Source organism: Glandiceps talaboti, chromosome 17 (genome assembly GCF_964340395.1).
Source record: "Glandiceps talaboti chromosome 17, keGlaTala1.1, whole genome shotgun sequence".
Lineage (NCBI taxonomy): Eukaryota > Metazoa > Hemichordata > Enteropneusta > Spengelidae > Glandiceps > Glandiceps talaboti.
In genome coordinates, this window is record NC_135565.1 from 16,449,434 (window position 1) to 16,474,781 (window position 25,348).

General features: G+C 35.7%; 1 protein-coding gene across 1 annotated transcript in view; it reads right to left on the reverse strand.

The window, feature by feature from the left end:
• Positions 1-21,921, reverse strand: part of LOC144448360 (bridge-like lipid transfer protein family member 3B) — a 36,080-nt gene extending 14,159 nt beyond the window's left edge. The window contains exons 1-6 of the mRNA XM_078138581.1: positions 21,807-21,921; positions 11,636-11,798; positions 5,504-5,542; positions 4,184-4,260; positions 3,423-3,531; positions 665-1,057 (exon numbers count right to left, since the gene is read on the reverse strand). Coding sequence (XP_077994707.1) covers positions 665-1,057; positions 3,423-3,531; positions 4,184-4,260; positions 5,504-5,542; positions 11,636-11,798; positions 21,807-21,850 — 825 coding nt within the window. The 5' untranslated portion in view covers positions 21,851-21,921. The remainder of the gene's footprint in view (positions 1-664; positions 1,058-3,422; positions 3,532-4,183; positions 4,261-5,503; positions 5,543-11,635; positions 11,799-21,806) is intronic.
• Between the last annotated feature and the right edge of the window lie 3,427 nt (positions 21,922-25,348).

Consider the following 25,348-nt stretch of genomic DNA (forward strand, 5'->3'; position numbering starts at 1 on the left):
GTGACTTATTTGCTGTAGCGATAATCTTTTTAATCCTAATTAGGGGCCGTTGTTTATGTACAAAGTTGCGATGTTATGATTCATCACGTAAAGTAACGCAGTATTTTGGCCTGATTAATTGCAATAATTGTAGCGTTTGGTGTGATTTTGAGTTTTTTTTCTGTGTTTGCCCTTTTTTTCATTCCGAAGCAAAGCTACAATTCTATTTAGTGATCTGAGTGTGTACTAAGGTTAATACATTCTCGCAAACCACAGCTGATATTTCTTTTGAGACACTGAAATATCCTCTTGATGGTGTCTTGGAGGTGTCATAGAAGAGGCTCTGGTTTACGACAATGAGGTTAATACTGTATGAACATTAAAATTGTAACTCTTGAAACACTATACACACAGTTCAAATTCTGTGAAGCAGTCATCCATATACATCTGTTGAATTGACAAATCCAGAACATCAGGTGTGGATGAAAACTATCACTTTCATAGAATTCAACAGTTAGAAGTGTTTCTATAGTTTAGAGTACAATGTTTACTCAAACACTCTGAGATCCAATACTTTCTATTTCCTTTAAGGAAATGTATGGCTAACTTGCATGCACAGTTCCACTATCAGTAACACATGGACTGTGGTTTAACATATCTCTTAAAGCCCTGAGGGAATACCTACCTGTGATAAAATATTCTTATCTGCTTTGACCAAGTCTTGAGCCTTTTGGTTTAATCCACCTAGCATCTGTATAAACTCAATGGCAGCTTTCAACTGTGAATCCGTTAGCACCAATAAAATATCAGTAAGAACCATCCGAACTTGTGAAGTCAGCACAGAACAATCCTCTAACTTTTTCTTGACAGCAAACCTAATTTTGGGTTCATAGGTGATTAGGAGGATGGGAGTTGTTCTTTCATTACGGAGAGCATCGACGTTTATTCGCAAGGTTTGGCAATAAGCTTGTTTGAAATTTAATAGTTCGCCACTGTTCTTATCTTTAATTCTTGTATTATGGAGGTCATTTGTGTATTCCCAGTCTGGTGTAGTGCTTCGTATACTAAATTGTGACATCTGTAAGAAAGACAGTAAATCTTGTGTTACTATGGAGATAAGCAAATTGACATATCCCACCATTTTTACAGTCAAAATGATTTTAATATATAATAACAATAATAATAATAATAATAATAATTTATTGTTTAAAGACCACTACACAAACATGTCTCAGCGGGCTGAACATTAAAAAAAAAAATAAAAAAAAAAAATAATAGAAATTAAGTCAATGTATTTTTTCCTTCTTTCTTTTTTTATCATTTTAATGTCATTGTTGTATTGCGGATCCACTGCTCAGTTTAATACAGCAATAAAGTTAATGGTGACACTACTTTTGATATACTCTCATCAAAATTTCACCTCTTTTCACAGTAACTGGATATCAGTAAATATTAGTGATGATGCATAACAAAACACAAAACACAATTTTGGAGACATACAATTAAATTGCAGACACCTAACACACACTGTCTGTAGTATTTTTGTTAAGGGTGGTAAGTAGGTAAAATCTACCTTAATGTAAAGTCCCCTAGTTATTTTACTGATGTCACCCCTCCCCTCCCCTAAATTATAGTACAATACATGGGAAACATATTTCCCTCTTTCTGTTGCTGGAGTTCCAAACATTAGCAAAATTACTGATCTACACACACATATATGCCAGCCTTCCTAACACTATTCATAATCACCATCCTCAGGCAAACACTTCAATCAAACTATACAAAAACACTGTTACAATAAAACCATAGAGACTGAAACTGTATTCAAGCCATTGAATGCAGTTTGGTACAACCATCACTTTTGAAAAGTAAATGTATCGATCATACTATCATTACGATATAACTAAAATAGTACCAGTAAAACTACCTTCAACCAACAGGTAACCACTGTGGCAAAACTCTTTCACTAATTGCAGTACAAATATGCAAATATAAGTCATTGAATGTTCATGTTTATTTGGCACAACACAGTTGAAAAAACCCAAAATGAAGTGTCATTCGAGATCTGCCAATAAGTAATATAAAAATGTGAAATGTGCCAAAAAGATGTATAAAAATTATGTACTCATCAGTAATTTACACATCTGTAAAATTTTAACTCTAGCTAATTAATTACCACATAATGACAGTGAGTAAACTCTGTAAGCGGATCATCAAATATCAAAAGATCTAGTTGGTATAATAAAATTGATTTATAAAATGTTTTAATCATATTGCCCATAAGATGTATGGACACATGTTCTCAGTAATTTACACAAATATCAGTAATATACCAACTCTAGCTCCATCGCTAGGTAACCAGAGTGATTAGTACACTTTATCACCATAAAAGTAAAACCCTGTATGTGAGTCATTAAATGTCACAACATATATTTGGCACGTCAACAGTTAAAAATACACGCTACTAACAAGATGTATAAAAAAAATTTACTAGGTAATTTACACACATGTAAAACTGCATCTGGCATGGTGACATCATTACAGAAATGTCTATTATACTCTGTCACTAATAATAGTAACAATCTGTGAGTGGATCAGTGAAAGAAAAAACATGTATTTGTCACGAAAAAGATGAAAAATACAAATGCGTCATTCATGATCAGCCAACAAGAAGTATAAATATGTGTACTCTGTAATCTACATGTGTAAAACTATATCTTGCACCACTACTAATACTATAGGTATAAAATAAGTACAGTATAAACCTGTATGGGTCAGCAAATGTCAAAACAGTATATTTGGCACAATCAAGCTTAAAAATACAACATTACTGAATACTAATTTTTAAGAAATACATCTTGTTGGCAACAAGATGTATTTGTTAAATATTGGTATTCAGTAATATCATATATGTATACTTATTTGTACAAAATAATTTGCACACATGTACAAAAAAACAACCTCTAGAACCTGTACATGGAGTAGGTACCTTAATCACAGTAAATATATGCTTATAGGTCATCGAATGTCAAGACATCCATTTTCTACAATAATTTGAAAAACACTATGCTGTTGCAAATAATATATGTATATTGAAAATTTGTAATTGACAAAATGTACATCTGTAGGATTACTTCAAGGTTGATATCATTATACAGAAGCTATATGGAGGTTGTTATTAAAATGTCAAAATGCTCATTTTACTCAATAAAGTTGAAAAATACATGGCAGTTTTGTTTTTGCAAATGGGCTGTAGGCTTACAAATACATCATGCTGCCAACAAGATGTATATGTATGTAATACAATTTGTACTCGGACACAGTTACCTTTATCATTTTGTCACATGTCCCAAACACAAACTTAGTAATCACAAAGAGTGGTTGTGAGTTAATCTTACAAATACCCTAACATGATTGACCTATAAAATACTGGATTTACTCACCAAGATTGATGCATGGAAAGCATGTGATCTAAAATCAAGGACTATTTCATTAACACTGACATAGAGTCCATCAATCAGTCTGTCAGAAAGACTGTACTTTCCTCCAGAGCTGTGGAGAGATGGAAACAGGATAATTCATTTAGGGAAGTGAGTGAATGACAAGGCTGGGAAAGAAGTCTGTAGAGATTGTACTTTCCTCCAGAACTGCTGAAAAATGGAAAGACACTTAAGGAAATGAATACATGATAAGATTTAGGAATTAGTCTGTCTAAAAGTACCTTCCTATAGAACTGTTGAGAGATGGAAAAAGAATAAAATCATTTAACGGATGTGAATGTGGAAACAGTGGAAATTAGGCTGACTGATAGACTGTACTTTCCTCCAGAACTAGTCAAAGAAGCATACAGAATAATTCACTTTTGGATACAAGTGATCATGAATAATTAGAACCAGGAATGCCTTATTTATCCTTAGGAGAAATTTAAGTGAGTGTTCACCCTGATGAAAACACAACACAGAATACATAAATACAACTGTAAAACTATGCAAAGTACAACTGTACAATAATTCCACAAACAAATGATATATACTTCCTTGCTTCCGGAAATTTAAAATATGAGTGTTCACACAGATAAAAACATTGAACTTTGAAAACAACACTAAGTGCAATGGTAAAATAATTCCACAACCATAAAATACACTACTGTGACTTAAGACTATTCCATTTTAAACAAAAAAGACATGAAATAAACGGTCCTTACCTATGTAGTGGTGTAGAGTCTGTTGATGTTCGGAATTCCTGTACAACACGCATTTCTACTTCCACTCTATCAAGGTGCTGTAAAATATGAAATTTAAGAATATTGATGGTATTTTCCACATCCTCTTTGACAACCCTTTATCATCTTCATCATCACTTATGATAAGCCAAACAAATTGTTACCTGTTGAAAAGACATCCTTAAAAGAGTTACTTTTTTTGAACCACTGTTTTTCATACAATATCTCTCAGTTATTAAACATGGTTTTGATTAATTAAATCACAATTTATATACAATAATTTAATCATAGCAAAGTTTCTGCTTCGTGTCTGGAAGTACACAGTATTTCTACAACATAGACATAAATACTGTTATATGCTATCATCAATCAGCAATGACCCAAACTAAAACAAACTATTGGTTAGATAAACAAGTTTAAACTTGCAATGTATAAAATATGTACAGAGAGGTTTAAAATACTGTTACATCATGTCAGTACCAGTATTTTTGCTAATATAAGAGTAGTAAGTGGGTAAAATTTACCTCAGTTCCTCCATTTACTTCACAGAGATTTCTCATCAAATTATGGCTCAATATATAATGTATATGGGAAAATATGCTAGTTTACCAGTTTTTTCCTTGATTAAAATTATGGGCCAAAGTACACCATTTAAAGTGACCATATGGATGAGGATTGGGTATTTATTTTGGATTTTTAATTTATAAAACAATTTTATCATGGTATCCTACTTGAAGAATCAATGTGAAACAACATTGTCTGTGTTTGTCACTTAATACATTGCAAAAAGCCAACAAATGTGTAAAATATTTGTTATTGTACAACAATAAACATTTTACACATTTATTATGCTTTTGCAATTCATTGAACTACAAACAAGGAATTGGTATATGTTGTGTCATGTTGATTTTTCAAGTAGGATGCCATGATAAAATTGTTTTATAAATTAAAAATCCGAAATAAATAACCAATCCTTATCCATATGGCCACTTTCAATTGTGATCTGTTGGTGCCAACAACCACCCAACCCACGTTAAATCATTCCTCAGACTTGTAACATAATCTGATTTTGATTAGGACAGTTTTAAACCTATTTATATCTAAATTGCTGTTTTTATGATTATCCTGTCTAAAAATAGAACTCTTTACATACAACTCTATATCATGCTGGTAATGACATCATTGATACCATGCTGGTAATGACATCACTGATGACGTCTTTGATTGATAATTTGGATGTCTGATAGTCTAGTCTTTACGTCATATAAGCTGTTTATTAACTTCAGCAGTATCAATACTTACTATATGAGCTGGTGTAGTCTTGATCTTCGTCCATGGTATCTGTATATATGAAAACAAAATTTAAAATGAGAACTCAAAAATTAAAATTAAAATTAAACATGTGTTGTTAAGAAATATTGGTCTCCCCTTTACTATAAAATAGTGCCAATGCCATTGTAGAACAGACCGATCTGCACAATAGTTTTTTGACCAAAAATCACATTTTTTTACCCAAATTACACACCGGTGGTAAAATCATTTTGATTTGACCAATTTCCCAACTAGACACCCACCAAATATCATGGCAATCGGTCCAGTGGTTTTTTACTTTAAGTTGTTCTCTCTCTCTCTCACACACACACACACACACACACACTTAGCAATGCCTTTAGCACTACTGAGCCTTATCAGTTCAGTTGTGCTAATAATACCTTCTCACAAACCAGAGCTGATATTTCTGCTACAACCCTGTAAACAGTGAGTCTTGGAGGGTACTGTTAAAGAGGCTGTAATTTACAACACAGTATAATACAGATTCAAACTCAAGTCTTTGGGAACACCAGGTGCCCCTGTGTTGATACAAATATATTGTTACATTCTACTTCTGTTTCAGTTAATGTTAAACAGTGTCACACTGTTTTGTATACAGTCATGATGTTTTCATAATGTTGGCGTTTTAGCAATTTCATATTTGATTGAATTATTTGTAGATTTTGTATTACTTGTTACCATTAAACTGTCACATAGTCTTTCATTTCTGTTTATGTTATCAGATGAGGACTATCACACATAAAGCACACAGTAGTCATGCTAGGTTTGTATTGTAAATGTAGCATTATACCATGCACGAGCCAAGTTGAACAAAAAATATGGAATATATACTCTGGTCATTATACATCACAACATCGCACACCTATATCATGACAATGCATGTCTATGTCACTGGTTCTGCTGTGTTTGTACATATGTCTGTGTGTATACATATCAAAGATATGTTTTTCAAAAGATTAATACAATTAAAAAGATAAAATGAAATAAAATAAAATGTTAACCTAACAACCCTATTTTCTGAGGCCATGTTATTGGAAACACCAAATTATTATTTTATTTTTTTCACCTCAGTACAATTTCCCTTTTCATTTACTAGTATGTTGACAATCTTTGGAATACTGAATTGTTCAGAATAGGCCACGATCTACTTTTTGACATTTTCAGAATTTGTTTCTGACAATATCCTATATTTATAATGTACAATGTAACAACACACAAGCAGTTCAAAAATTGGTCAAAAGCTCAATGCTAAAAAGAAACTTTGAACTGCTTATGCATGTGTACGTCACTTGATCTACATGATGAACATTTTTGGTATAGCCCACACAGTACAGTTATGATTCTAAAACATCTCAGACATAGAAAATATCAAGCTCTTTAAAAACAAAACAAACTACATGTTTAGTAAAACATTACATCAAAATTGTAACTGTATTGGCACAAGTGATTTGAGTGATATTAATTGAAAAGACAGTTCAGTAGAGTGGTGTAATTATCGATGTGCAAAATCACTAAACACTTCTCAATTAATCTATTAAAAACTCATCTAACTAAATTAATTGAGTCAAATAGTTACATAACGGAATGTAGAACAACAGGATCGCATATCTGACCATGGGTTTAAATTGACATTGAAATGCAAAAGTTACATGTTTACATAATTAATATGCAACTCGTACTTGGGGACTGGACTTACATTACAGGGGGGGGGGGCATGTTTTCCGAAGTTCAGTGAGTGGAAATGACCGATCCTCCCCAAGATTTTGCACAAAAATTACTGACCCACCCCTCCTGTTATTTGAATATCGGCAATCAAAATTACAACCGCACACCGTGACAAAAACAGCGTCCCTCCTCCAAATACTTGCATGAAAAATAGTGACCCCCCCCCCACTGTAATTTGTGTCGAGCTCCTTACATAACTTTGGTAAACAGCTATGAAGTCAGCCAGATCGTCATGTATACTGACAAATAAACCAGTTATTTACTCATAAAAATAGTTTACTAGGTTTTCATCTCTGTGGATATACCATAGACTGTGTCGGTGGAAATACTACCCAGACAACAACACAACAGTGTGTTGACATGCTATCTTTGACACTACAGTTTCCATCGCTAGCCTTCTTGGTTGGTTATAAATATAGCGCTAAATAAATCATTTTGTATCCGGGACTATCATGCCAACACCATACGATTCATTCAGATATACTTCGTATTAACTTTCTGTACCTGTGCTGGGATAGTGTTGTTGTGATCACCTTTGAAACCGGAAAGAATACGATCACGATATTTATAAATTTTACTTCCTGTTTGATAAAATGGCTACTCGCTATCAGACACAATAATGGCGCCATTTATCATCACAACGTAAATCCACTTATTTGACGAAAATAAAACGTAAATCTGACGCGTTTTTTACCTAATTTCAACGGCATTATCTCCGACAATATTGAATTGAGGATACTATATAACTCAGCAGGACGCTTGCTTGTCGTTTTAGGACATTATGTACAGTTTTCAAGAGCGCGAGGAGATACTGAACAACACCGAGCATACCTATTACTTTATCAATTATTCACTCCGATATCAGTTAGTGATACGCCTTTCTACATAAACACTCTCTGAAAATGTGTTAATAAAAAAAGCCTTCGGGTATTATATTTGAAAGAAAATAACGAAAATGCGCAGTACTATGTTTTGCTTTTATGCAGTAGTTATTACAAACGTGGGCGTTTTATGTGATGTGCGAAATCTTGTGATAGTGTCTTTCTTACTGGCCTACATTCATAGTCAAACACCTGAGTACCGACTCACTACAAGGATCCTGTCATGGCGTCGTCTGGCATTTCTCAATCAATACAGAGGCTACATCGCGACACGTTCCCATAGCAACTCACAATTAACCGAATTTGGTGAATTCGTGACGACTTGATGATATCACATGTCGATATACGAATAGTCGAGGATATACACACGTGGAAAACAGTTTGTTGAAGCATCTGATGATTTTCATAAAAGTGTTGATCAAAAATTAATAAGGCGGGAATTCCATTGCAAGTTTTACTACATGAGTGCACCTGCTGTTAACAATATCGTTAGTAACATTTAATTTGACTGAATGCATTGGAATAATACTGACATGTACATATATATTCCAGTGTCTACTTTATAATTATATAAGCCAAATTACTACAACCGCTAAGGATAATTTAATCTTTAAATTCAGATCTTATATTAGCTGAGTATAATGTGATGGATTGGATTATTTTCCAGTGATATACCAAATACGTGACTACTTCAATAAATGATATGATTATGATCAGTGGACCCCTCAAGTCTGAGTAGTTCTACAAATTTGTGTTCGTATGCTGTTTTTGGTCGTATCGTATTCGTTGTCTCATATCAAAGTTGCATGACTGTTTATGTACATATTTCAACTCTGTAGTAATATTCTAGATAGCCAGTCTATCGGGGTGGGAGTGGGGGGCTCGGATAGGTAATGATGGGTACAGGTGTAAACTTACCTAGTCCTGCTTGTAGACGGTGCACGGGTCTATATTACTGACACAACCCTGAGGGACAATTGTCAGAATCGAGTCCCGGATTACTCCGTCCGTATGCAAGCAGGACTAAAACTTACCCTGCCAGATTCAAATTACAACCAGAAACGCTACAAAAATTCAAAAAGTGGGGGACAAAAGTCTACATTTCAGCCAAAAACTAGGTAAAATACCTACATTCTGCCTGAAAACAGGAGTCGAAAGACTCAGAAAAAATTTTGCAACCTGGAAATTATGTTTCCAGAAAATCTTGGAAGAAATTGAAAATCGGAATTACATTGTCCACATATGGGGTCAAAGGTCGTAAACGCGTCCGAAGACGGGGTCACAATTCCACGTGTACTGTAATTATGAGCTCATCATCTGCACAAACGTACGGTCTATTTAACTTTATTTCTATTAATACGGTAGCTCACAAAAGTGACGAAGTCAAGACGGATACCTGGCGAAAGCTTGGTGAGCTAAGTATTTCTTGGTGCAAAATGAAGTTAAATTTACAAACATGTTCAACTACATATTTCAACTCTATCAGACATATTGTGAGTTGCCAGTCTATGTTGCTGGATAGTGATTCTGTCGCGGCATTAGTTTCACCATTCTCGCTACTTCACTATAAATAATATAGTGAAACAAGTTCATCGGAGTCACCGATCCAGTCATATAGACAGGCTATGTTGTGAACAATTTCTCAGGCTATGGGATCCTTTGTCCGTTTGTCATTATTGAGATGGTAACATAGGTTTTGTAACCCCGTGTCATTTCGGATGTCGAAAGTGCAACAGCTGAGACTAATATCCTGCCGAATTAAAATACATATCATTTTGCAATCGGTTTGATCACAAGACAGCTGTGGTTATACACGGTTTCCATATAAATAACGTTGACGTGAGTCAAGTGGTTGACCAATGTTACATAAATGATTATACTAAATTATCACAACAGTTTACTGATTGTGAAGTACAATGAAGTAAGGCGATGATACGTACAAGTACAAATACAGTACACCAATCTAAGTTTACATTCTACACATACCTGTGACTAGACCTAAAGTAAACGGAATTATAAAAGCTTGTGTTTTATAGTTTCGGGTTCGTTTTGATTTGTACACCACAAAATAATAGGGTGTATCACCCCCGGGGTCAAATTCTAATCGAACTTGGAGACCTTTAATCCTCAAAACAAATGTCGTTTTATCGATATCTATAGAGACCTGGTTTACACACAGCTGGTGTTTGGTGACATGTGTATCCATACGCCACAGATTGGTTCTTCTTTTGAAACGGAATATTGTGAGTTCTAAATAAAATCATACAATTTTAATTCACTTGACATTTACAAGCGGATTAGCACCAAGTACACATCTATACATTAGTTTATACAGTCCCAGGGGCATTATAAAACATGCCCGTCGATGTAAGATATTATATAAACATGACAAAAAAGTATCGTCGTATTAAAAACCATGTATGAGCCCCTTAAGCTTCACAACGGCGCAAAGGTGTATGTCGTTGCTGCAGTTCGAATATATATAGTGTATTCTGACTTGTCAATAAATGCAAAATTCTTGCTCAAACTTCGGAAATACGAAAATACGAAAAATTCAACTTTATTCCATGTTTTTTCCTCTCGTACTTTGAAGGTTGTAAATTTTTTGAAGTAGTTGATGATAGCAGGGCGAAATTATTCAAGTTTAACCCTTTTAAAAAGACCCGAGACATTCTTAATTATTCTGAAAAATAAACTATACAAATATACTTGATAAATACAACTCCTCTGGGAAAAAAGAAGAAATTTCACAAAAAATTACAAAATTTCACAAACGAGAAATCAAATGAATGATTCGATTTAAACTTGGGTGTAGTGGTAACAGAAACTTCGTTGGTTATTTCCCCAAGAATGGACGAGATACTGTCATGTGTCAATGTAACACCTATCGTATACACAATATAAGCCCATCAAGAAGTATGTGTACCAAAGTTCTTTCATTTGAACCAAGCATTCTTGAGAAAATTAAGACACATTCAGACAGACAGACAGACAGACAGACAGACGGGCGGGCGGGCGAATGGACGGACGGACAGACAGACAGACAGACATACAGACAGACAGACAGGCAGGCAAGCAGACAGACAGACAGACAGACAGACAAACAAACAGACAGACAGACAGAGACAGATAGACCCAAAACATTAGCATTTCCACGGAAGGTAAAAAGCAAGTCATTGTCAACTTACCTTAAATGATACCTTATTACACTTGGCCTTGGTAAGTACAATCCATAAAGGTAAAAACCAAGTCATTGTCAACTTACCTTAAATGATACCTTATTACACTTGGCCTTGGTAAGTACAATCCACAAAGGTAGAAACCAAGTCATTGTCATCTTACCTTAAATGATACCTTATTACACTTGGCCTTGGTAAGTACAATCCATAAAGGTAAAAACCAAGTCATTGTCAACTTACCTTAAATGATACCTTATTACACTTGGCCTTGGTAAGTACAATCCATAAAGGTAAAAACCAAGTCATTGTCAGCTTACCTTAAATGATACCTTATTACACTTGGCCTTGGTAAGTACAATCCACAAAGGTAAATCCATCAAATCCATCAATACTTCCTCATTCAGTTCAAGGTTATGAAGTTCGCCCTCTCCCTTTAAAGTACTGATATTAATCTTGTCCGGAGACAAATTCTTGGCGAACCTGTAAATAAAGGAAAAATAACAATGTAGCCTAATAATACTTAATTCTCAGACCAGTAATAATGGTCTGAGAGCTAACAATGACAAGGAAATGATACTAAGACATCTGCTGATTCGGAATAAGGCAAAGAATTTACGTTTGCACATTAGTATCCATCACGTCTGATAATTGCATCTCCCAAAGCTACGTACGTGAAGGAAATTACAAATAGAACTCGTTGCAGTGCCATACTGGTTACCGATGTGATTAAGATCATAATAACATGATCCTCGAATTGAGCTAACAAATGTCTGGTATTTCCCACCAATCCCGTTGTGCATTTGACTGCACGTCTCTAGGCGAATCTGTGTCCTTCCGAGTCATAAGAAATCCTCCAATTAACTTCAAAAGAAAGGGTAGACTCGTAGTAATACTAAATATCAAGTAACCGGCTATAAAAGTGCTGAAAACTGTGCAATACTAGTGAAAGACAACTGGTATTCGGATGTCTGTTAATATATTTGGATATATTTATTTTTAAAGAAGGTAAGTCATCAGAAATATCGAAGTTAAAAAAAACTCCGAAAAATGTGGAATACAAGTGATGAATATAATAAAGCTCTCTCTCTCTCTCTCTCTCTCTCTCTCTCTCTCTCTCTCTCTCTCTCTCTCTCTCTCTCTCTCTCTCTCTCTCTCTCTCTCTAATTTAATTAGATATTTCTATTTTTATTTTAAATTCAAAAGATAGAAGGTAGTCATCAGAAATATCGAAGCCAGTTACCAGAAAAAAACGTTGAACACTGTAGTACACAGGTGACACTAGTAAATAAAAATATTCGACTATATATACCAGGTTTAATTAGCTCGAGTAGAGTAAGGATTTAAGGATGATCTTTTTCATCAGCTAGTACAGATCTAGTGTTATCAATCAAGATTGTAGACATAATTAACCGACTTCTTGTTAAACTAGTTAACGTTTACGTTAGATTACGTGGTCCGAGTTCACTCAAATGGTGTGCACAGTATTTTCAGAAGCATCTCACGAAATCATGTTTAACAGATCCGGTACACCCTGTGTCACGATGCCAGCCGAATGTGCTACGAGGGCTGTCGAAGACGTAGTCTATGACGTCATCGCCAGAGGGATTAAGACGTGCTGGAATCCCGTTATTATATGTTATCCTCCTGGTATTTAGCCATACTAAGCTAGTCCCTAGCAAATATATGCACCATTTAGTTGCTGATTATGATAGTTTCGATTATTTGGAGTATGTTATATCCTGAATTTAATGTGTGATTTTTTCCTACCGTACAAACGTTTTGAACAGATAAATTTTACGACAGCATTTTTCTGTCTATTCTGGTTCCATAATAAAAAAAAATATTCTATAGTGGTTTTAAATTCTAAAGAGTCCATTCACTGTCTCAATGGCTATAGCACACATACCAGACGATTCTCAGGCACACTTACAGACACTTTTGAGTCATGAGTTAAAAGTTTATCGTCGTAAACCACAGCCTCTTTTACGGCACCGTCCAAAAGCACCGCAAAATTTCGGCTTCCTATTTTCAGAGTTTATGTCTCCTTTGGTTTCCAAAATAAGCTGATTGTGAATTTATGGCAAAATTGTTAAAATTGACAAGACTACTAAAAGATAAAATTTACAAAACCAGCGGCCATCAACTTTTGCAATATATCAGGATCACACATATAAATACAAAGATTATTAATACTTTTTAAAATTCCGGTCGTATTATCCATCGCATTCAAACACAATTCAGTCAGTAGGAATGGTATGTGCCAATTATCCATTGAAGGAAGGAATTATGGATCGGGAAAAGAAACTACATTTTTCATCATCTGTGTCATGTACATTGATTACTTCCATACAGCAGATGGCCGGCAGGGAGGAATACTCTCTAATGACTTTACCCTGTCAATAGACACATAACACGGGACAATTAATCTTGACATACATAATAGTGTATGTGTCCTGTGGTGATATCTCCTACGTCAATATGAGGACAGCCCCTGGGAAGAAGTTGACACCGGTAATGCTTAAACACGTAACGAAATAACGTGGCAATCTATTTAAAGGAATGTGTCTTCTAGTATATCATAAAATTAATCTAATTTAGTATTATAATGGATAATCTGAGAGTAGCATAGCCTTGCTTGCAGATAGAGTACGGGACTCGATTCTGACAATGTCTGTTGAGGAGATGGACAATGTCCGAATCAAGTCCCGACTTAGTCTTACTCCGTGTGCAAGCAGGAAAAGAGAGGGACGTTGTCAGAATCGAGTCCCGACTTACTCCGTCTGCAAGCAAGACTAGAGAGGAGAGACGTTGTCAGAATCGAGTCCCGACTTACTCCGTCTGCAAGCAAGACTGGGACTCTGAGCACCACTGCAATGGTCTCGGGTTTAACCACGCTTACATATCAAACCTCTGCAGAAATTAAGTCATGTAATTTGAGACCGTTCATACATCTGTAATCGTACATACATTTTGTCAAGTCATCAATATAAAACTATCATTCTGATTTAGATTTATTATAGTATTATAAGCATTTACATGCACATATTCTTCAGTCAAGTTGCGAGTGAAAACATACTACATAAAAATCAAAGTTCTGTTCTCCCGAATGTCATTTTACAAATAACAGTTACATGCTATTTCCATAGATAACATTGTAAACTCTTTCTTTATTCATTATCATGTCTTATTAGTCTAATCGTGGTATTACCAGACCCGAATTCGTGCCAAGAATATAATGCGACAAGATGAGTCACCGCTGTGACGTCATATCAGGACTACACAAACTTTGATGGTGTCAGATGACGAGAAAATATATAGTTCACTTCATTCAAAATGCAATGCTTTAAGAATTCGCAAATCGGTTCTATCTCTCTGTTCAAGGTTAATATATTGTGTTGGAATATTAGTTCATCTTCTTTTTCCGAACACATGAACTAACTATATCTACCAAAAGGATAGCACGATAATTGAGCAATGTTAGAATTGATAGTTCCAACAATGACATTTTAAATTATTGAATTTAGTCCATCAGCAAATTATCTTGTGAGAATTGGATTTCGAAGAGTAACCGAACATGCACTGTATGTTGTTGTTGTTGTTGTTGTTGTTGTTGTTGTTGTTGTTGTTGTTGTTATACTTGCACAGAAAGAGGGCAGATAAAACCCATACTGATTTTCTTGTAACCTTTTTGATGGTTCAGTGTTGAATTTAACAACTATACCTCATGTAATGGCTGTTGACATGGTAACGCAAAGTGCATAATATAACTTTTAATTTCCTTTTTTAAAAATTGGTACAATCTCTTATTTGAATTTCACTAGAAAATTGAAGAGAAATGCATTGGACACAGAACTAATGTTGTCTAATTGTGTAAATATGGTTGACGAAAATCCATGAAATATTTCGTTATAAATGACTACCGTTTCGGTTGGTGCAACATCCGTCATAACTATGTGTGGAAACTTGTAAATGGGGCAAAATTTAAACACTTGACGTACAATTTTTGTCGAGAATATGCGATGTATATTAATTCACTTTCATTTAGCCTAGGCTAGTGTAATGCTCATTTTGTCCTAGTTTTACGAGATAATGAGTATTTTATACAGCTAATGGACTTGACCTTGGATAAAGCTAAAAATATGCTCTACTTTGATTGTATTGATTATATTGTAATAAATCAAGGAGTTTGTTTGTTTGCACCTAATAAACTCATGATCATGTAATCACCATGGCTAGTATATTTTACGTACATATGACCTGGTTTCGTGACGTCACCTGTGGGGTTATTGCGGGGGGGGGGGGGGTATGTTGGTGTCTTTTTGTATTCACTATTCTATTTGACAATCGCTCTGTTGGAAAGCTTCAGGAAGTATGGTGGACCGTGGACGGTGCGTGGGCCAATGTACGTATGTACGTGTCGGAATCGATCCTTCCACCCAACTCCATAGTTCCTCTAGCTGTCATAGGATTAGTGTTTTGAGAAGGTTAGACTGTATTCCACCTACGTACATTGCTTTTCAGCTTTCAACACAGACCCTAGTAGTACTAGTAGATATGTGTTTTCAATGACAAGTGGTCATTTTTTTTCCTCGGCTGCGTGTGCACTAACTTTTTTGGGGGTAGAAGGTGTATGCCGAAAATTCCTGCCAATGAAAGTTTTTGCAAGTATTGCCCTTCAGTTGTTGAAGATGAATATCATTTTATTATTCACTGCCCACAATACGAAAATGAGAGAGAGGTTTTATTTTCTTCGATATCTTTGAAATGTGCTTATTTTATTACTTTAAACAGTCAAGAGAATTTTTTGTATATTCTAAGTTCAGATGATAAACTTCCTTTTGCCAAATTCCTTTTAGATATATCTCGAAAGGGTATCCAGTCAAAACGTCCCCGGGTCAAAACGTCCCCGGTTTCCATAAGTCAAAACGTCCCCGGGTCAAAACGTCCCCACGTCAAAACGTCCCCGTCTTTCCATTTTCCTCGACCCAAACTATTTGTGTGTGAGTGTGTGTGTGTGTGTGTGTTACATTATATCCTTATTTCTTACTATTTCTTACATCACAATACAGTAATGTGACTGCGTACCCACCTCAGGTGCCCAAAATACGTTTATGCGTTTATGCGTAATCATTGTCTTGGGCAACCATCACTTTATTTACGGGAAATCAGACAGATTTGAGGTCGTAAAAGTCCTCCAATTTTTATGAAAATGAGCATGTAAATCACGAACAGAAAATGGTTCGGAATATGGGCATCGATACTTGACCGTGTTTTAGGGAAGGAACGGAAACTGTTACACAGTCAAGTCTCTTGGTTAAATTTTGGTCATACCCGAGGACGTTTTGACCCGGGGACGTTTTGGTCATACCCGGGGACGTTTTGAACCGGGGACGTTATGACTGGTAACCCTCGAAAGATATCCTCAGCAGACAAGTAATGTGTATTGTATTTTTGTCTTGTATTGTATTGTGTTTACTATACCATGCTTTCCACAGCATGTTGTTAAGTAATAAAGAATTATCTACTAACTAGCTATAGAAGTATTGTCGCCATGGGTTGATACATATAGCCAGTGGAGACTTCTCCAATGTCTATGGTTGATAACACTTTACATCACACCCAAGGCTAGTCTATCAGCTAGCCCTCGGATGTTCTTCTGATAAAATACGACACACAGCCGAACGACGCTATCGAGGATGGAACATCGGGCAAGCCCTCACATGCGAACTTCGTTCGCTTATAGTTATAGCATCGAAAGAAAGCCCGAACGTCTAGCAGCAAGACTAACCCAAGGCCAAAGACCATGTTGATAAGATTGTATTTATTCAGTATTGTCAGTTTGTATGGGTGGCTCCCAAAGTAGCTTCACAACAACTACAGGTCAAAGGTCATTGACTGACCTGTTTACGACTAGTCGACTGTTCATGGATGGATTAATGAGAATACATCCATGGACAGTTCAATAGTGACGTACGTATACGTACGTACCCATATGCATGGCTCAAAACACAATAATACAGAGACTAGTGAAGAAGATAAAAGCACATTGAAAATCGATACCTTCGGAATGTTGTTTAGAATGTACAGGGAATTCGATGCCGTAATATGTACACGATATTTTACGTCGTGTTTACAGCGTGACTAGACTGTCGAAATACATCCACGAAATGAAAATGTTGACTAACAAAAAATCCCCAACAACATCCTAGGTTTGACCTCCCGAGGATGACGCAATGAAGACATGACTCGTTTCGTGTAAACATGTTTTTTGTGGGTTTTTTTTGTATTTACATGTGATATTAGGGTTCATGCTACGAGTCCGTTCATGTTGTCATGGTTACCGTTGAGGGTAGAAATGGGCCTTCTAGTTCTGTAGTGATAATCTACCCTTCTTTCAACCAATGTTCAGAGTACCCTTCTATCGCCAGAAGAATTTCCAAAAACCTGTATTTGCATTGTTGTCTGCAATTTCTACGAAAAATGTGGTAAGTTTGGTAAACTATACCGGGGCAGTTCAATGGTTAAAACTATAAATCACACACACACCACACAACTATCACTTTCATCTCACTCACATATGTCGACACTGTCCCATGTGAACGAGTTGTTTTTATTCAACCTACAGTCGTCTGGTGGTCTATTTTCATTGCGTGTCTGTCCACGAGTCAGCTATATAAAGAACACAACTTTAGCTGGTTGTACACGTGGATGTTTGTTTCTATTTATCAGTTGGAATAATTATTTGCTGACATCGCTTGCAAACAACTTTTCATAACTAAAAACAGAATAACAATAAACATACAATGGCTCAATTTATGCATACACGTCAACAATACGTTCTCTATACAATAATGAGGTAAATGGGAATTCGGCTCAATAATTATGCATTTATGTTTGCATTATCCGGTAATAATTTTGAAAACAATTTCCGAAATTTAAACAGACATATGTCAACCTGAGATACTATAAAATAAATAGCACATAAAAGTCTGAGTTTTCATCCCGTATGGTGTCCATTATGATTTGTCTTGTTATGAGTTTATAATCTATACAGATTAACACACATTATAATTTATATTCTTGATGTCAGTATGTTCTCTATGATCATATCAACAACAAATATATATTTTAGCCTACCTGTAGACTCGAAGGACTAACGATACTACACTATTTGCACTCCCCTACCTGACATTTTGATTTGTGCATTTTCGCTCCTCCATCTCAAGCAAACAATCAACAAATCAATATGTCAGTTAGGATAGAACAAATAGTGTAATAGCGTTAGTCCTTCAAGTAGTCTACAGGTAGACTAGCAATATTTGGGTGCATCATGATAAAAAAAGTCATCAAATAATTTAAACACGTATGTATGTATGTATGTATGTATGTATGTATGTATGTATGTATGTATGTGTGTGTGTGTATGTATGTATGTATGTATGTATGTGTGTGTAGTAGGTAGGTAGGTATGTGTGTATGTATGAATGTGTGTATGTGTGTATGTATGTATGTATGTATGTATGTATGTATGTATGTATCCGTCCATTTGCCCATCCATCCATCCATCCATCCATCCATCTATCTATCTATTGAGTTTTGATATGAGTTAGGCAGTCCACACAGGTGACTAACATTTTAAAAACTATAAACACTGACCCAAAACACATGATAATCATTCAAATGTCATATTCATAATAATTCATAAAAGGTTTATCTCTAAGAGTGATGCTACTGATTGCATGGTTATTTGTAATGATTTGAAATATTTCAATACTAAGAATAACAACATTTGAATTTACTATATGTACAAGTTTTAGAAAATAAATTTTCTTTAGAAAATAAACAAATATTAAATATTGAAATGTCATAATGCTTGATATAAAGGAAACAACACCAAATAAAATCAGAATTGGCATACGTCCCTCTAAAGTAGCAGTATAGATTAGAATTGGGTATTTATTTTGGAATTTTCATTGATAAGAAACTTTGCTGTCTTTCTACTTGAAAAAAACAATGTGAAAAACATATACCAATGCCTTGTTTGTAACAGATGCAAAAAGTGTTAAAAAGAATGTTATTGTATATACAATAACAAACACTTTTTTTTTAAAGTGTACTTGTTTTTGCAATTTATTGAGTTACAAACAAGGATGTGTATATATTATTTCACATTGTTTTTTCAAGTAGAAAAATATAGTAAAGTTGTTTTATCAATTAAATTTCCAAAATAAATACCCCAAATCTAAAATTCATATGGCCTGTTTTCGGTGTTGATATGTTACTGCCAATAGTTCTTGTATCAGAGTAACTAACACAATAGCAGCCAAAACAGGCCAATATACACATAAGTAATAACTTGTAGCAATAAAGTAACAATAAAAGGCTGTGCATTTGATAACACGTGTCTATCTGTAATAGAATAAATTTAATTTGCATTAAAGTTAATTAATTAACTACATGTACATACAAAATGTGATAATCGAGTTTTATCAAATTTCTCACGGCCAGGCAGCATGGCCTATCACAATTCAAATCGTATCTATATTACATTTATAAAACGATCGTGTGAATTACAAATCATAACATTGTCAAGCAATATTACAATAACATTTTTATAACATTTTATTATAATGGAGAGCTGGGGAATAAATTACGCGTATGATGAATTACCCCCCCCCCCCCCCCACTAAATATCTCTCGGAGGTTTTAAGAATTGCATCGATTTCAACATGGAATGGGTTTTTTAGAATGGGTGACCTTGCGATGCGGATCAACAACTGACAATTCCGGGGGTCACCTTCCCGTTGATGACTAATCTTGTTATCGGGGTTCTATCTGTGGTCTGAGGTTCTATGGGTAGCAAATAATTGATTGTGGATAGAACCTACATGTTGAAATAACATGATTAGTCACGCCTGACTCGATATTTTACACACGTATGATAAAACATGAACGTCATCGCGGTATATGGCTACATACATGGATACATTGTATCGATGATGGATACGAACACATTTAGAACGGACCCTGGAATCGATCGACGTGTCATACACCCATTACACGTATCTCCTACCCCCTCTTCGTACATACTAGTACATACAAATTGCGCAAATATAAATTGGGCGAATGACAGGCTATAGGGGTGGCAGTTACACGAATGTTGTACAAGTTAGACATGTGATCGGCAGTGTCTGACATCTTCGGTTTGTACGGGTCAGTGTAATCATTGTGCGGTCATGCTGTAGGGGTCAAGGGCTGGGCTATGCTATGCGGTATGGTTATCATCGCCGAGATAACATACTAATCATGCTAATCGCCAATATGTCAACGTTGAAAGAGCATGAACTAAAATAGCTTTGATTTAGATTGAGACTGAGCCACCGTCAAAAGTGCGTACGAAGTGCATTTGGGCATAAAATCCGAGGCATCGTCGTAATGAACACCTTTTGCGAGAACAGTAGACCGTTCCCTAAGAGTTACAGCGGAGAAGCTGGCTTACGAGAACGATCAAAACTTTTCCGTTGTAAACGTACATGTACGTAGGACCCATGATTACAGCAATAATCAATAATCACACCGTTGGAAGTAGAGTTCTCATAATTAAACTCCGCTTGCAGTTGTCGTGTTCAACATGGATGTATCGCCCTAATAGATTACAGGGTCTGAGTTATTTTGAAGTCTACCCTGCCCGGACAAAATTAGACACAGTTGTCAACCGTGTTTGCAAGTTGCAGGGGGAGTGGTTACTCGACCCATGTTCGATTCTAAATTGTCCAAGAACGGAGGGCCCGAGATGGAGGAACAACAGTGAGAATCGAGTGTCGTATGTCTGCAAGCAGTTCTAGTTAAGAACAGCAGTCGGACTTGAATACCTGAATGATATGTCATCAAGCTGGACTAGCCAATTTATACAATGTAGCACACGGTGCAATGCATGCAAAATACCCATACCCTTCCGGTTACGTTGTAATAATTGCTTCCCCATCGGAAATATACAATACTTGTACTAATAGACGTAGCGTCAACTACGCCACGATAGCCATGCTAATCGTAAACAAAAAGACTCCAGTTTAATGCCACAATTGTGTGAACGATGTGTATATTATGATGTACATACACAACTCATCAACACTAAACATGTTAGCGTGTGTTTTGTTGTCAACCCGCCGTATCTCACGAACGTGTAGTTCTGTGGCGTATTGACACAAGACATGTATATACCATTTTACTTACATTGTAGCAAATACATTCTAATAAAAACCTGTCCTAGTCAAAAATCGATACAAAGTATCAATAATCCGTCGATAAAACCGCAAAAGAGAATGAAAACATGGATATTCTGACTGACAACTTAGGGGAACCACTCAGCTGTACTAGTCCAGTAAACGTGACCTTCAATCCGATGGTTTCAAAATCGCTATAGTTTATCGTATCGTGGGATTTGAGTATCGTAAACTAATCTACGTGACTATTAATTGTACTACTTACTTGGAAAGGTGTTTGGTGATCTGTTTTTTCAGAAGACCCGCCATTTTACCAAGGTATAGAAGACACGACGGAAGATATCAGTATCAGCTGTACGGTTTCATGATTCTTTCTGGTACTGGTGTCACTGGACCCTCTAACTTGCCAAGAAAAATCAAACCCGCCTTAATATTCTATTCACGCTCAAAATGACGCAATTTTTCGTGCAAGTTTATATAAATACAGCCAATTTTTACGAGAATCAATTTATTACAGTGTTCTTGAAACATTTGCTCTAAAATCAAACTAAGTTTAGAACTAAAGCGAAAACATTTGAGATTTGTTTGTTTTGGGCGATGTTCGTACCACGACATACTCATCACATTTAGCCAACACCCCATTGTATATTGACAGTGTCATGGTACTGCATCATCATTTTGGCTAAATATTAAACATTTCAATCGATTGAAGACACTTTGATAAAACTAAACCATTTCTGGATTGCCTAGTAGTAGCATATAAGCTTATGAACTTGTCCCGGATATACAAAGGTGTTTTTGTCTGAATACGGCTCCAGCGATTTCTTTGTATGGGGAGCACTGATGCCCGCACTCCCGGAATAACAAAATCTAAAACAAACCAAAATAAACTAAGGAAACAGATGAAAAGAAAAGAAATCAAGCCGTAAACATATTCACGAAGTCTTACATCAGATTTTGATCAGATTGGTCTTGTATGGAAAACGTTGTTTTGTTTTGTTTTGTTTTGTTTTGTTTTCGGTTTTTTGGGTGTTTTTTCCGGATGTCTAGTGAATATTTACACAGACTTGACACAGTTTTATCAGTATTTGTTATCGGAGTAGAGTAAATCTGAATAAACAGAGGAGACGGAACGTAGGCCTAAAAAAATTGTGTGGTTCCGATTACACTTAATTTTAGAATATGTGAGGTCGATAGGTTTTTATTTTAAATTATTTCTTTTACATATATTTTTTTCATATGTGAGTGTCTAGTTCAGGTTGTTAGGGTTTCTCTTGTTTTCCATATATTCTCAGTGTTATTGGTTACTTCTCAGATGTAGTGGATGTGGAAACTGACATCAACTTAAAAAGATAATATAAAACTGTTCTTCCAATCTGTAATGGCTGTACTTCTTGCAATATTTTTTTCTCTCGAATACGTAAAACCGTTAGGGGTTGGCGTGAAAAACTAGGTGGGGTCGGGTAACCGGAATCAATTTGATTTAATTTATTTACTTTGAGCAATTTCTGAATCAAACAACTTTTTATTAGGCCTTATCATCATGTCATACTATTAAAGTGTCAAACTTCCTCTATAGATCATTGAAGTCAATAAGCTCACCCACCATAATTTCGTCATTTATTGGGGATGTACAATTCAATAGTTAGTCACATTAATGATGTCAAGACCTTCCAAATTGCCGCTAAGTTTACCTTTCCACGAGTAACTATTAGTAAAAGTAGGCTTGTTTCAATTTAGGGGGGGGGGCGGTTGAGGACAATTTATGAATTTTCCAAGACTTTCTCTAGCTTTTCTTGTTGGGTCAAATCATCTCTACGAATCAAGGCGGGCACACTGATTCAAATATTATAAAATTATGACACACATAATTTTGTCATTGTAGTTAGGGGCACAAAACAGATTTCATATGCATTAAGAAAATCGTTTTTGACGGACTAAATGATTCACCCCCTCCCAAAAAATAAATAGATAAAATAAAACAATAAAAAACTATTAAATCAAAGAATTACGTTTTTCATCTTACATTGAACTATTGATCTAACCGCTTATACTGTTGCGTCTTAAATTTACTTAGATTCATCCAGAGTACTTATAAGCGCTAAGCTTCACCTTGAATTTTAAGTTGAAACCAAAAACATATACTACATGCAAATAGTTATCTGGTAATTAATAACTACCCAATGCACACATACGTCAATGTTGACCCACAAAGCTATGAGACGTGGTGTTTTTTTTCTTTCGTAAACATTGATAATTGGCGATGACATGGCCCCTCCTTAGGCGATCTCAGAACCGTTATCTCATTGTCTGTACGGTTGAACCGATCGTCATCGCCGAACCAGCTGATAAGGGTTATCACACTGAATGAGACATATCAGAAACATACAAATAAAAAAAAGTTTCAAGATCTAAAAAAATTAGGTCACAAATACAAAAGGGAAGTTTTTGTTTACATGTAAAATGATGAATCAATATTTGAACAGAAAATATGATTAATATTTATACAATATCCTAGTCAAGCCTATTAGCTTACGTCACTGCACCTTTCAATTATTAATTTTATATTTGAAGGACAAGGTCGAAATGATAAGGTCGTAAAACACCAGTCCTCGTCGTAAAACCACCAGGCCCCTTTGCGACATCGCGTAAAATGTACCCGTTGCCCCAGCCGTTGAAAAATGATGCTCTGACTAGCGAGAATGTTAAAGTTTTGTAGAAAGACACGTTGATTCTAGCATCAATTTGTAATAGTTTGTCGTGCTCATACAGAAATTTTAAGCAAAAAAGTGGATTTATCCAGGATGTAAAATAGCCCCTCAATGTTATGCAAGTATTGAAATACTCGGGTGTGTGTATGTGATGGAGAGAGAGAGAGAGAGAGAGAGAGAGAGAGAGAGAGAGAGAGAGAGAGAGAGAGAGAGAGAGAGAGAGAGAGAGAGAGAGAGAGAGAGAGAGAGAGGGGGGAGGGGGGGGTATTAAAGTAGGCCGTAAACGTAACGACTTCATCCTCAACTTCCCAATATCTAAAACTAAACTGTTTAACGTCTATGTATCCCTGCCTTACTGTGATCATAGACCCTCCATGAATAGTACTAGTGAGCTGATTCTCAAACAGGGTAATCTGATAAGAAGCCTCTTCATGTAAACAAAACCATTCGCCCACAGTTACAAACATCGTGACGTACGTATTGTCTTATCTTAGCTATGACAGAGATAACCAGGACAGTGTATCATCTTTCTAACACTTTCCCCGACTGTGTACTTAGGTGGTTGTGTATACAGCTAACTAGATAGTCCTGACTCAGTGATAACCAAGACGCCTCATTTCGTCATCTTTCTAACGCTTTATACCCGGCACGCAGTGTCTAGATATTCCAGACTGTAAATACAGCATTGCTAGATAAGGGGAGAACCATTTGATTTCTGGGGGGGGGGGGGTTTATGGAGGATTTTGAGAAAAAAAAATTGTTTCCAGGTGAACCAGAAAAAAAAAAATTTGATCCTGTAATGGCTTGAGAAAAAAAAAATTGTCATAACAGACAGAAGTGAAAAAAAAATTTGTCACAATGCACCAGAAATGAGCAAATTTGGAAACCTTATTCTCATGTATTCTTTGGCGGCGCGCCGCCTATGTTTTTAATACAAGTATAAATTCCTGTTTTTTTCCAGCACTTATCATTAAAGCATGCACTATATAGCTCTGCTTTCAACCCAAGTGCATACAAAGTTTTCCTGTCCTTTTCTGACCCAAGAAAACATTTCAGGATTTTTGTTGCAATATCTCAATGCCACAGTCAATATCTG